Raw genomic sequence first — 14,866 nt, 5'->3', positions numbered from 1 at the left:
AATTATCAATAGAATGAAAAGTAGGTATCGATTTTACATCACTATCATCTTATGGTTTATTTCTTTTATTAGTTTAATCTATTTTTTTAAATCAGAAATTTAAATAAATCTCTGTGAATTCTAGTACGGACGGAGATGGATAGGATATATAGCAGGATACAGCTATAGATGGATATATAGCATTATTCTTATAAATATTATTTGTTTTTATGATATCATTAGTAACTTTGATAATATTAATGCTTTTAATGTGATAGCTAAATCTTTGGTCCATCAAAATCAGCCGTGCGCGTACGATTTTAAAAAAAGTTCCACAGGGTGATATTTTCGCATTCGTGTGAACGAGAAATGGTCTGACTCCAACCAGGAAAAAAAAAAAAAAAAAAAAAAAAAACGCATCTTTTTCCGTCCCATCTCGAGAAAAAAAACAACACCACTATCATGGATGTGACAACAAGCACTTCTAAAAGTCTAACTTGCACATGAATTAAAAAACATAATTTTTTAATTTATCATAGCTCAATATAATATTTATATATTATCTTTTATTTAACCTTTATAATTCTACATGGTATATTAGAATTTATCATAAATAAATTCTCTAGCACATAATTTATTATTATTAAACAGATCATTTCTAGCGCAAGTCGCAAGAGGCTTGATGGTTGATAATCAAGGTCCCGAGTTTGAATCCTAGGTGATTCACATTTCCAGCTAAATTTTATTTCTAAATAAAATATATGAAACGAATAGCATGCTAACTATCTCTTAATAATATAATATATATATTATATATATATAGTGAGGCTACTATGCTATCGGAGCACGGACCTTTCTGTGCTTCCAGCTCGTTTTCGATGTTGCGACTTTCGAATCGTTGATCGGCTCGTTAAACTTGATCTAGATGTATTTCAAGTAGCTAAAAATAATTTATGATTTTACGATATCATTTGCCTAGTGAAAGAAGGGGCTCAAAAATCAACGGCTGAAATTAAAATCTTACAAAATATAATAATATGATATTAAAATCTTAAATCAAAGATATTGATCTTGTTTTATATAGTATAAAGAATTTTCTATCAAAATTTCACGTGATTTGGTATATTTTACACTGTTAAACATGCAAACGGCTCACTACGACCATTAAAATTTGTTGATTTTGAGCCCATTCGATCACTAGGCAAATGATATCGAAAAATAATAAAATTTATTTTCTAGATCCAAATACTCTAGATCAAGTTTAACGGAGCCGATCGACGATTCGAAAATCGCAACATCGAAAACGAGCTAGAAGCACGGAAGCTCCGTGCTTCCGATAGCATAGTGGCCTCACTCTATATATATATATATATTATTAAGAATTAGAAGCCTTTCTCGTCAAAACAACAGCGTCTGATAAAAACTTATCCTACTCTTTCTAATAACAGGAAAATGATTGTCTAGAACTGGGCCACTATATTAAGTGGCCCAAGAAGTGTTACGTAATCCAGGTCCGATCAATGCCTTATTATTGGTGGCGGACAGAGGCAAAAGCCCGGCCGATTGTAATCTTGGAAGATCAGAGGGTTGCTCTGTAATTTCTAAAGCAGCTTTTACTGTTTTTGTGCTTATTAAGCGATACGTTGGCCAAATGGGGTCGTTCTTCGCAATTTTATCTCCGTTTCGGGCTCGATCAATTGATCGAGTTCGACCTAGCTCCGACAGTTTTCTAACTCGCCGCTTCGGGGATATTTTCCGCAGGTGCTACAAACGTAGCGTCGTCGTTCACAATATATTTACACAACAACAACCCATTAAGTTAAAAAAAAAAAAAAAAAAAAAAAAAAAGATCACAGCCGTTCATCTTCGTCCGCAGTCGAATCAGAATCGTCGCTATCGACCGCAGCGACCTGTGACGGCCCGAATCGAACGGCTGAGACGGCGCGATCCCCGCCACGTGTACGGCCATCCTTACGGGCCACGTCGCCTCGGGCCTTTCTCTCTTCTCTGAGATCCGAAGGGGCCAAAAAGCAATCCATGGACAAGCCATGAACATTAAAGCCCACCTCCTCGATGGTCCACGCCTCCTCCACGTGCGACCTCGCGCGACGCACGTGACCGCCGCGCCCCGCGCGGGACCGCACCAGCGACGCCGCCGTGCGCCCGGCGTGCGCCACGTGGACCCCGTCGACGGGGCGGTAGTCCCCGATGGTGGACTCGGTGTTGGTCTCCCAGTAGACGGCGCGGCCGTGGACCGGGTCTATGACCCGGAGGAGGTGGGCGTCCTCCAATTGGACGAGGAGCCCGGTCCTCTGGCTGAAGTGGCCCCACAGGGTGTGGCGCACCACCTCCGCGTTGGCGCTGCTCAGCCCGCGACACGTGGCGTCGTCGGCGTCGAGGCGCAGCACGAAGCACGCCTCGCCATTGGTGGTCTTCTCCCCGGTCCACACGGCGTTGGAGAAGAGGCTCGCCGTGGACCACGGATCTAGACCCTGTTGATGTGGACCCAATGGTTAATGGTTAGATCGAATTTGGATTCATATTTGGTAATAAAGAGGTTTAGATCATTATATCATAACATCACATTACTCAAAAACTTAATCTAGTTAAAAAACCGGTCGAAAAATATTTTATTAACAATATTGATATGCCAGTTTGGTGAAAGACGTGAGTGTTGCACTGGGCACATGGTTAGCACGTTGGGTGCTGCTTACCCCCTGCACGAACTTCAAAGTACAAATAAAACTTGGATGATATTACAAGCGTGTTTGTTAACATGTTGGATGAATATGGTTAGGCTAATCAAAGCAACGTGATGTCCTATTACACTTTTATTGAGCAATTAATGAGAATTCTTTATATAAACCTGCAGGTGGTCCTATCGCTCTATTAGTGTGGCTCAAACATAATATATACTGGCCAAGTGAGACACTGCTACATGATTTATGAGGGCCTCAAATTTTATTACTCAAAATCTTGTACATAAAGTTTCTAACCCTGGCGATGAATGCCTCAAAATTTCTAATCCTCAAGATACCACATGCTCTGGAATGGAACTTGAGTTGAGACCAAAAGTCTATTTAGCTTTGTTTTATTATTACATTACATTTTACAATATAACATGATTCGAAAAAGTGTTATCTATTCAAATGATATAATTTGGATAAGTGTTATTTTAAAACTCTGCCCAATTGATTTGTTAGGCGGTAGAAATAGAAGCACCAAATTAGAAATATATATATTTTTTAAGAAGTCTCATTTATGCTTGTTATTAGACACCGAAAGCTTTAGAGATTTTTGTTTTATTATTATTATTATTCACTAACATTTTAGTAAAATTTGATGCTGTTAAGCATTCAACAGTATATGGAAGATACAGCCCAAAATCCCATATTGGTTTGCACACCTGATTTAACATACTTTCTATCAGGCTTGGTTGGGCCTTTTTGCATAATCTAACCTCATAGTTTACCTGGAGGGAGCGGCGGAGCGGTCGCGGTGGGCCTCGGGAGGCGCCGGGGTACTGCCAGGGGGCCTGGCGCCACGCGACGCGGCCGTCGCACCCGGCAGAAAGCTTGCAGCCGGCCACCACCAGCTCTAGGCACCACACTTCTGGGCTCCTCTGCCACAGCACGAACCCGCCCACCTGATGCGCTCTACGTCTCCGTCTCCCCGATGCCGATTTGGTCACGCTCATCAGCAACTGCACCTTCCCCATCGCGTACATGCTGCTCACCCCGCCTATCGCTTTTTCCCCTCCCACCGCCACCGCCGCCGCGTACTGCTTCACTATGTACTTCGCCCTCAAAACCTCCTACTCATAAATCGTAACTACCAACAATGAGTAAATTTTTATTTTCTTTTTATTCTGTAATTTGTAATAGGTAAAGTTGTGCGAAGAAGTTTCCTCTGTAACAATTGCAGGCTATTTTGAAATGACCTTCTCTATAATTTTGTTGCATGGATAAACATACGTTCTTCAGCAACTTTTGAGTTTTCACAATCCAGTAGTTTTCACTAAATGAATTGCAAAATATATATTAGATTAAAGTAACAATGATTAGCCATTAATAGCTAATGAAATTGTAAGTTTCAATAATTTTTTTGATTCAACTCACTAGAATAATTAATTAACATAAATAGCGACTAATAGCTAGCTAGCACCTAATTAAGAGGGAGGCTCGATAATTACAATTGGGTCTTGTTTGATGCTGCGGGTGATCATCCGGACCGATTCCCGGTCCTCGACGGGTACGGGCGCGAGTGGGGCGGCGCCGACGACGCCAAGCATGAGGTGAAGCTCAGCCGCTCGGCCAAGCACCGATGACGGTGCAGTACTGCGGTCGCGGTGCGACCGCATCCACCCCTTCATCACGTTTCCCCAGCTGAGTCGGGGGCTGTTTTCTGCACTTTTGCTGTGCGACGCGAACGTCGACTCCTCGTCGGGGACCGGCACTTCGAGCACCGTGTCCAATCCATCTTCTCGATCCAAATTTGGACACAACTTCTTCATCAGAAGAGATTTTGCTAGGAGGAAAAGGGAGAATATATATATATAATGAGAGAAACGAGTTGGAGGCTATAATTAAGCGGCAAAAATAAGAACGTGTTTTGGGTATAGAAGTTGACGAAGTAGATGTTTATAACATATTTGAACGTGGACGCACGCTGCTATTTCTTACGTTTCAGATGAGCATGCATGTCCTTATAAAGAGTTTGATAGAAGTTGGGTTTGAGATTTGCTTCTTGAGAACGCTGTTGTTTGCTTAAATAATTTGTTCACGTTGATTATTAATTAGCAGAGTTGCTTACTCTACAAGCTTTTTTTTTTTTTAAAAAAAAAATGTCTTGTATTAATCTAGAAGTTGATATCTAGCATTAGGGCCTGCTCAAGTGGTCAGGTATTTGATCCTTTCGAGTCTCACAATAAACTTAGGCTCAAATCCAACAAATAAGTTTATCCTAACTATCCGGTGTTTCGCACGTTCTCCTCTCAGATATTCCAAATCTTTAATCCTTATTCTGCAGATATTATTATTGTCTCTTTGCTACTAATTGGTCGGCGCCTCGTTCTAATCCACATTCCTGCTCCACGACATGAAGCAGCAAAAAAATGTCCTAGCAATTTAAATGCCAAGGATAGATAGAGAGAGTAATTTTTCACCTTCCATGTATATATAACTAGGCTACTATATTATTAATAGAATCAAGTCGTGCTATTAGGTTTCAGCCTTTCGATGATGAAGGAATGTTGGATAGTTGGGAAAATAATACGATCTAACGAGTAGAAATGATTAAACAAAATAGATCTAACGATAGAAAATTTGATAGCATTAAGCTCCGGATGTTATTGATAGCATAGTAACCGAATTCTCTCTCTCTCTCTAAATATATATACATGTCTAGCTTCATGGCATTTCTAAATTTCCTTTTTCTTCTTTCAGTTTTTATACTTTTATTTTTATTCAGCATCTCTTGGACTCATACCTGTCAACTAAATTCACAACATCAAGAATTTATAACATTGCCCCAGTTGATGTAAACTTTTTTTTTTTTGAGAGACAGGTAGCATGCTACTCGCTTCATTTATTTCATTTAGAAATAAATTTAGCTGGAAATGTGAATCAATTAGGATTCGAACTTGGGTCTCGGATACCAACCACCAAGCCCCAGTTGATGTAAAAACTATTAATAATATAAAGTGTGGTGTATGAGTTTCACGAACACATCTCTCGATCCCCTTGCAGCGCCGCCCTCACCGTCCATGCATGTTTTGGGCTGCATCAACTAAAACTATCAAGTAATGTAAGAGTTGACCTTGACTACCAAATAGTACTGCAATGAACATTAGCCAATTAATTAATTAATTATCCTGCATCAGTGTCGTAATTAAACAATATATATTTACGCAATTGTTGTGCAGCATGTACATATAACAATGAGGTCGGCAAATTAATTAAGGATGTGTCACAACGGAAAGTGCTTCAGAAATAAGCTTCTACTTTGACCCGTTTGGAAAGATTGACAAAGTTTTTGAATTTTTAGATATTTCAAAATATGAAAAGTGGATGCATACTTTTAGATCTTCGATATCAAACTAACTCATCCTAAACTTGTTTTATCATTTATGAAACGAGTTGTAGATACAGAGTACATTGAGAATACTTCCTACCAGATCATTCTAATACGTAGCATAATAATATTCATTAAGACTTGAGAATGCTAATTTTCTCTCTGAGAATTATTATTATTATTATTATTATTATTATTATTATTATTATTATTTATAAAACCAGCCTTTCTATGTGGAAGAAAACAAGGTAAGAGTAAGAAAACCTATTACTTTAACATGCACTAACATTTGTAGTGGGCACCAATTCCTCTTCATAGATTTGGAGTCCACACAAACCACTCACCATAAATCAAAGAAGTGGTGTACCCTGCAAATTAACCTAAGTATATATTTAGGGGAGCAGTCATTGTACGGCAAAAGCGGGGACAACATGTGGGGAAGTGCCATGCATCATTAATTGTTTACCTATGCCATATTGCCATGTAGGTAATTTGGTACCACATAGAATGGTAAATCATGCCCCTTTTTTGATGCTGTTTTGATGTTCAAAATGGCAAATAACACCGGTTAAAGGCATAAGCAATATTGCACTAATGATATAAAAGCAAGGGATTAAGTAGTGTTTGAGAATCATATTTTTTTATTATTTTTTTTTGAGAAAGAGGTAGCGCGCTACCTGCTTCATTCTTTTAATAATATTTTTTTTTTATTATTACTAACATAATTGATAGAGATAGTTATATATTCTTTGTATTGAGTTTTCTTGATTAGACAAAGCAGAGGTGAAATGGTTTTCGTAAAAAATGACGTGCGCCATTTGATAGTGCTTTTAACGAGTCAAACACAGCAGAACAAATTAGATTGAATTAATCAGAGCTTTTGCATTAAGAATTGATTAGCCCGTGGGCTGGGGCCGCTACATGGTTAGATCAAACAGACACTCAAACGTTAGTTCAACAAGGATCTATATCCACAGCCGTTTGGCAAAAGATGGTCAAGCTAGAAGATACAAAAAAAACCCACCTCCATTGCATTTGCAGGAAAGAAAACAAACATACAATTCCTCCAATTTTGCTAGATTCCAAGGAGTTGGGTATGTGACACGTCGAGTAATATTTTACCTCTCCATCTACATGTAGTTTATTTCCCGAATAAATATGGAAATTGACACATGGGGGGAGCCATACACAATCCCAGCACTGCATCGAGGATGTTGACAACTCGGAGCAGATCACAGTGCCCACTTGCCTCGTGGGTAGATACTGGTGCGTGAGTGAACGGGTGTAGGCCATTGTGTTTGGTTCCCCATTTCTCTGTAAAAATATGTAGGAGTTGGTGGATGTGGATGGATCCATCTCCTATGCTTATGTGCGCTTTTAAAATGATTTGAATTTTTTTTATTTTGAGAAAAAAATAGCATGTTATTTGTTTCATTCATTCAGAATATGAACTTAGCTATATGGGTGAGGCAACAAGGCCTTTAATGAGATGAAATACAGGGCGAAGACGAAAAAAAAAAAATCAGTGTCTCTCCATAGGATGAAGTTTTCCCCCACATGGATGTCAGGTGTTTAACCCATTGTATATTTGAATTTGAATTTCAACTTCATTAGCGCCTTGGAAGAAACTGCATCCATTATATATTTTCCAATTCTAGGGTCTTAAAATCTAAATCATTACTGCAGGAGTAAAGAGACTGCCAAAAGTTAACATTTCTTTTTTTTTGAGAAAAATGTAGCATGCTACCTACTTCATTCAATAAGAAAATAAATTTAGCTACAAAATACGGAGGCAACTAAGGCCTCAATACGAACGAGAAAGACACACACCCGCACACGCCCGCGTGCCATGTAGGTCGTGCATCATGTAAATGAGGAGATCAAATAAACTATACAGTATACATGTTATGAAAAAAACAAAAATATTTGGTATAGTACAACTTCAAAATATTTCTCAATCATGTCTCCATCTATTTCAATTCTATTCCCAATCTACGCAAATCCTTCCAAAAATAAAATAAAACAAAAGGCAAATTTGAAAAGGACTTGAAATTAGGTGGGTGAATAGAATTCAAAGCAAAGGAAAATGGAGGGAGACGGAATGAAGCAATGGCCTATGGCTGACGTGGTGGGCCAGGTCCAGGAGATGAGGCGGTCGGGAGCGCACGACTCGGTGAGTGGGCTCGCGCTCGCCCTTCGGTTCCCCGAAGTGGCCGGCCCAAGCACCAGTCCCTCCGCATTCGCCGGACCCTTTTTTAAATCTTAGACCAGTGCTATGCGTTCCCACAAAACGTACCCCAAACCGTCCCATATTTAAACTTTATGAATAGTGTGATATAACGTCGAAACATGCATACAATTTCTTTTTTAGGAATAAATTTTATATGACTAATACACTATTTTTTTATGAAATCTTAAAAAATAAAAAAATATTTATTTTAAAAATCAACGGAAAGCCTGAAAGCTATTTTATGAAATACTTTTCGAGAAACCAAATGCGTTCTAAAATCAACCAACCAACTTACAGTTGTATAAAAAAAAACAAAAAATTAATAGTGTACAAAATATTATTTACTTTTAATAATTATTTTGATATTCAAATAGGGTCCTGTGTAACTCATGATAGTGTTAGTTTTAGCAGGGACGCCGACTTTGGGATACAAAAAGCATTTTCCCCCTACTGTTTCTGTGAGATTAGGGAATATATGCTCCTCGCCAATTTTCCATTTTGCCCCTCCACGTTTCCGTAATTTACTTCTCGCCCTTCCCCGTTGTACCTGCAGGTTTAAGTCAAAACTTTTGAAAAAGGATCTTCTAGTCATACTGAAAAACAAAAAAAACCTGCCCTATGGAAAAAAGGGTACTGTTTTTAATTTTTCTAAAAAATAAAATTAAACAAGAATGATTACTCATTAGTCTGATGGTATTGCTTTGAAAGAAGTACATCAATAATCTCTATTTATAATATTTCTTTTTACGGAGTTTTCTTTTCTAAATTTTGCTAGATTTAAATAATAAGTAAAAATAGAATAAAAATGACGTTCTTTAATGTGTATTTTTTCACACACTTCTAAAGATAAGAGCAGAGTAAGACGTTTTTTAGTATGTTTTGTGACATAGTCCAAAAAGTGTACTACAAAATACTCTAAATATTCTTTTCTCTAGTGTGCATGGTTTGAAATGCATTAAAATCAACTTTGAAATTAAAGATATTTTTTAGTTGCATATATTGGAAGTTAGGACACATTCATCTGCAACTATTTTTTTTTCTAAAAAATATGATATGTTTATGATTTTGGTATATTTTCATAATTACTTTTTCATGCTCTTTATTGAAATTTCTAGATCACAATACTTATATTTGTATACTGGATGGTTTCATATAAAAGTTTGGTCATTTGGCTCGCTCAGACTTATTATGAATTCATTCATGATCTAATTACAATATTACATCCCCTCGGCCGAATCAATTCAGGTTCCGATTGAATCACGTAATGCTTGTGATTTGAGCTCAATTTAGATCTAAACCAAACCTGACATAACAAATCGCCACAATAGGCTACTAAAAGTGCACGACGTGACAACTCACATGATCTGGACCCTCAGCCACGTGGGTCCCTTCGAAAACCCGGTCCACCACACGAATATTAAGAAAATAAAAAAGTAAAAAAGAAAATAAAAAGAAACCGATTCAGGGGCATAACCGCAGATAAATCCAACACCCTGGGCCAAATGGTTAGCTACACGAATATTAAACTATTAATTAAATTATTATTATATCTCAACTAAATTTATATTATACAAAAAAAATTATATACTATAATTACATAGTTGAGACCCCCCCATCTTTCTCTTCCTCTCCTTTTTAACCCCGTTCTCGTTCTCGTTCTCGTTCTCGTTCTCTCTCTTCGCCGTTCAACTCCCAACGCTCTCCTCTCGCTTTCTCCTCTCCCTTTCCTCGCCGACGAATCAACGATCCGATTTTATTAAAAGGCGAGGGGGATTTTGCGAATTATAATAAAATAAAGGGGGGTGTTGGAGGAATAAAAGAGAGGCCCTCGTTCGAAAGGGAATTTAATTTAAACTTCGTCGTTGTGGACCGATTCGGAATTTTTCTTCNGGTGGGGGGGTGGGGGGGGATGACGAGGCCGAAGGAGATCGGATGGTGAAGGAGCATGGATGTGATCTCTCGCCGTAGTCCACGCCATGACGCTTTACATTGCTCGCGAGGCTACGAAGGTGAGGAGATGATCTCTTTTTCTTTTTTTTTTCTTTTTTTTTGGTTGTGGTGGGGGGTGGATTTGAGGATGGTTGGAGTGATCGATCGATGATCGTTGTGCTTTTTGAAGTAGCTATGGAGAAAGGTGTCGATGGAGACGACGGTGGAGCTTCAGCTTCTTCTGGAGAAGTGGAGGCTTCTGCTTCTAGGGCTCGTATTTCAGGTACTTTTGTGCCCTCTTCATCTTTCGCAGCATCGAGAGATCTCTCACGTGTAGAGATTTTATTATTATTATTATTATTATTATTATTATTATTATTTCAAGGGTGTTTATATGATGAATGAGGCATTTTGTTTCGGTTTCTTAATTTTTAGATTAATTATTCACGTTATTGTCGATATTGGGCGTTTGCTATTGTAGACTTGTATTTGATTGGCCATGTAAATTATAGTTTTTGTGTTTAGAATAATAATTTTGTGTTTGTGCATCGTTATTTGTAAGAAAGCAATAAAATTTGCTTCCTGTGTAAATGGCATTGCCAGTTTTTCCTCTTTTTTTTCAAGGCATTTTTACAAGTTTTTTTTTTATTTTAATGAAATTAGATTGTTGTACGCTAATAACTGTTCTTTCCTTTTGGGGGAAACTTGAAAAATCTCATTGTACAATGTGAAGTGATTTAGTACCTCATGTTTAGATTATAGCACTTGACAGTTGTTTTCCAGTTTAACTGTTGAAGGTTCGCCATTAAAATCCAGCATGTGACATTCATGTGTTTTGCTAACTAAAACAAATAAAGACAATTAACAAGATTAAGCAATTAAACACATATTTATAACACTTTTAGCCAGCCACATGTGCAACCTTTGTGGCACATACTAATAGGTCCTAAGCAATTAGAAACTAATTTTAGGCTAGTAAAGTTTAGTCTATGCAGTGGCTGGTGAAATGGAATTGGGCTATACCACTGTGAGTATCTTCGCATGTTTGTATATGGTATGACCTCATCAGATATTTGGCACCTGTGTAGGATTTTGATTTTATGCAAAGTTCCACTTTGATATTTTCCGGAAACATTTTGGTACGTCTTAAATAGTTATTAAGATATTCGTTGATGATGAGGATTCTGCGCACGAGCATTCATACTTGTCTGTTCATGAGCATGCATATATGTTGTCGTTTGCAGGCGGATGCGTGCATGGCTGTATCATTGCCTGTCTATGCGTCCTTCGTTGAAATTATTCTATCTATAATTCTTCCTCATCGTGCTTTTTATGATGCAGATTATCCTAACTGAATTTATAGCGGAATTTCCCTTAATTCATGAAGATATTTCTACATGTATGATATAAGTTCCAATGCGATTCTGATATTGTCACAGTACGTTACATTATATAGACAACAGCGGCGAGTAATAAAGTTGGCCAATTCTTTTAGTGTCTCTACATGCATGCTCTCTGTTCTTGATACCTTACAATATATTGCGCCTCTGTCCTTAATCATATAAGCTCGCATACTTCATCATTGTAATCTCTGTTGTGCTCACTTAACCTTGCCGTTCCCTGCACTTTTTTTGATTTAACATGGTGCATCTAGTGGTTGTTTCTCTTATGAATTTCATTGTTGAGTTGATTATTCTTTCAGCTTCTGAGCTATTTTGAAGCAATCAATGCCATTTTCAAATTATCTATCTAACAATCATAAGAGTGTTACCAGTTTCTGTCAAGAAACTGCAGTGTTTTAGATTAACGAATCACTTGTTAGTGTATCACCTTTTTTCATGAATATATAAAAGTAGGTCCAATAGTGACTTTTCTTAGGTTGCTGCCATGTTCTGATCTGAGCTGCTACCATTTGTGAAATTCAGAAGATGCTTGTTAATTATGAATTGATTTAGGAAAACAATATGCTGGGTTTCATTAAATTCTTTGGCTGTGTGCAGTGTGCGTACTGCCTTTGTAAATTTATTTTGTTTGACTTTCCCTTGTGTAGTCAAATTATTGATAAATTTGGAGACTTATGTCATGGTTTTGCCTAAAACTAGTATATTCATGGGTTGGCTGCTCGAGGAGTTCACTATTTACATCGCCCTGGACCAACTCTTCAAGATTTGGGGTTCATGATCCTTCCGGTATGCTTTGATTACATTTTATTTCTTTCCCCTTGATATAGCAAATTAATATCTGCTTGTTGAACTGAAATGTCGATCTCCTCTCTGATTTTCTGATTATAGGAGCTTGGGAAGGAAAGAGGTTACATCAGTGAGAGTCTCTTCACTTTCATCTTTTTTTCCTTTTTACTGGTACAGATCTTCTCTTCTCATGCTTCTTCATTATCCCTTTTTTTTCACTACAGGCTGTACATTTCTTTTGTTTGCTACTTATCGCCTTTCATGTGTGTTTTTGACTTTCCAAATATTTTGGTATTATTTCTATTTATGTGCTTATGTGCTAAGGGAGAAAGTAATATTTGTTGCAGTTGTTCTGATGATGGCCTTTCTTTTGTTGGCAGTGGACATTTCATCCTTTTGTTTATCATAGCAAACGCTTCTATACTGTTCTTCTATGGCGCAGAGTGTTGGCATTCTTAGTTGTAAGTTTGAATAGCCATTTGTTGTTTTTTCTCTGCTTACTCATTTACTGATCCAAGGTGAAATTTGTCTGCAGGCCTCTCAGATATTACGGATCGTTACATTCTATTCCACCCAACTGCCTGGTCCGAACTATCATTGTCGTGAGGTAACATATTAAGGGACAAAAGAAATATCATATTACTTCTAACTTGTAAGAATCATATAAATACATTCCCCTTCAATAATTTTGTACAGGGCTCGATGCTTGCCCAACTGCCACCACCAAACAGTGTACTTGAAGTGCTTCTCATTAATTGTAGGTGACCCCTTTTTATATTCTTTCCCTGTTGTGATTTAACTCATTAACCCTGAGATTTAGATGGTCTTGTTATTTCTTTTTTATTTTTGTTTTTTGTAGTTCCCCGTGGTGTCCTTTACGGTTGTGGTGACCTGATATTTTCATCCCACATGATCTTCACTCTAGTTTTTGTGCGTACGTACCAGAAATATGGTTCTAAAAGGTAAAGCTTTTTGCATCTCATTAACTATGATTTATTTTTACTCTGGCTAATCGAACAGTGAACTATGCTTTGCTATGTAAAACTCTCTTCAAGTAAACATTTTTTATCCTTGTTTTAGTTGAATCTATTTATGAAATTATGATATTTATAATGTTCTATTGCTACCTGTCAGGTTTGTTAAGTTCCTTGCATGGTCGTTGGCTATAATTCAGAGTCTGCTAATAATAGCTTCTCGCAAACATTACACTGTAGATGTTGTTGTTGCTTGGTAGGTAACTAAATAATTTTGGTAGGAATATATATATATATATATATATATATATTTTCTGTTTTTGTTTATGATTCATGTGTCCCTTTTTCTGCAGGTATACTGTCAACTTAGTAGTGTTCTTTGTTGACAAGAAACTAGCTGGTAGCTTCATCTTCAGGAACATTTTTTCTAATGGTGATTAATTTTTTCAGTTTTCAATCTTAATACTGCTGTGTCTTTCTATAGAGATGCCTGATCGAGCAACTGGGTCATCACCTTTGCTTCCACTAAGTATGAAGGAAAAAGATGGCAGATCGAAAGAAGAGCTCCACAAGCTATTAAATGGAAATTCTGTGGATTCTGCTGATCGGGTAATGTAGAGCATTTGTTTGTAATATTGTGCTATTTCCTATTTGACTTATTTATGGTTCTAATTAGTTTGGCATTGATCTGGCCTTTGTGTCATGTTGCACTTATCTTCTGCATATAATTTTTTGTAATGCAAAATTGTTGTTGATGTACTAACTAATGACCTTCTGACAAATTCAAGCTTGATTTGAGGTGAACATAACTTTCTTAAGTGTCTGTCCTTAAGAAAAATACAGGGCCAACTAGCCAAGTTTGACTAAAAATGGAAAATAATTTAGGATGAATGAATGGGGTCGTGGAAAAATAGTTTCTGTGAATAAGGAACCTAATAATCCTTATTTTGCACTGTGCCCTGTGTGTTTTGGGAATCTTTTGTGCCTTTGGGGAGTTTGTCATTGCTTAACTAACGATTCAAGGCTTTATAGGCATGAGCTTTTATTTTCTGGTGCTCTTAATTGTCCCTATTGCCAACATATCATGCTATCGAGCGGTTAATTGGATTGAGATTTTGACCTCTTTCTTCTTTCATTGCTCCAGAGACAGAGAACTCAAATGAACGGGAAGCACGCAGAGGACGCGAACCACGTCCACTCTGATCTTATGGCAAATGGTACATAGGTGAAGGATGCTTTTGATTGGATCGCCAGTTGCAATTCTCAAAGGAGAATCAACTGCGACTAACCAGCATGTAATGTCTCTCTAGCCTAGAGTCTTATGCCGTGCCTTATTCATTATTATTACATGTATTAGCTTAAATGGCATGGCTTCTAATAGTTGCTACTTTTGAAGTTTCAGAATTATGGCTTTTGGCCTCTTATCAGTTTTGCCTATGTGTACAGCAGTTTCATTCTATTCTTCTAAATGCCTCCATGCTTGAAATTAATTC

The 14,866-nt window shown here is 37.5% G+C and overlaps 2 protein-coding genes across 3 annotated transcripts; one reads left to right on the top strand and one right to left on the bottom strand.

Annotated features, from left to right (window-relative positions):
• LOC109719611 lies at nt 1,346-4,643 on the bottom strand. Its single transcript, XM_020246384.1, has 3 exons — nt 4,172-4,643; nt 3,452-3,793; nt 1,346-2,471 (listed from the first exon to the last, which is right to left on the bottom strand). Exons 1-3 carry the CDS (start codon nt 4,490-4,492, stop codon nt 1,830-1,832), a joined length of 1,305 nt encoding a protein of 434 aa, XP_020101973.1. The 5' UTR covers nt 4,493-4,643; the 3' UTR covers nt 1,346-1,829.
• On the top strand, nt 10,184-14,866 carry LOC109719103 (phosphatidylinositol:ceramide inositolphosphotransferase-like). 2 transcript variants are annotated; one of them, XM_020245632.1, is made up of 12 exons: nt 10,184-10,290; nt 10,404-10,493; nt 12,313-12,399; nt 12,502-12,570; nt 12,780-12,860; nt 12,935-13,006; nt 13,096-13,156; nt 13,259-13,361; nt 13,534-13,629; nt 13,727-13,773; nt 13,858-13,982; nt 14,518-14,866. In XM_020245632.1, exons 1-12 carry the CDS (start codon nt 10,258-10,260, stop codon nt 14,596-14,598), a joined length of 945 nt encoding a protein of 314 aa, XP_020101221.1. In that variant the 5' UTR covers nt 10,184-10,257; the 3' UTR covers nt 14,599-14,866. The 2 variants fall into 2 exon arrangements, with proteins under 2 accessions (XP_020101221.1, XP_020101222.1); XM_020245633.1 differs by having other exon boundaries at nt 10,186-10,290; nt 10,401-10,493.

Source organism: Ananas comosus, linkage group 13, assembly GCF_001540865.1.
Source record: "Ananas comosus cultivar F153 linkage group 13, ASM154086v1, whole genome shotgun sequence".
In the NCBI taxonomy this organism is placed as follows: Eukaryota; Viridiplantae; Streptophyta; class Magnoliopsida; order Poales; family Bromeliaceae; genus Ananas; species Ananas comosus.
Note: the sequence above shows the minus strand (reverse complement) of the source record. Positions and strands in the feature narration are given on the sequence as shown.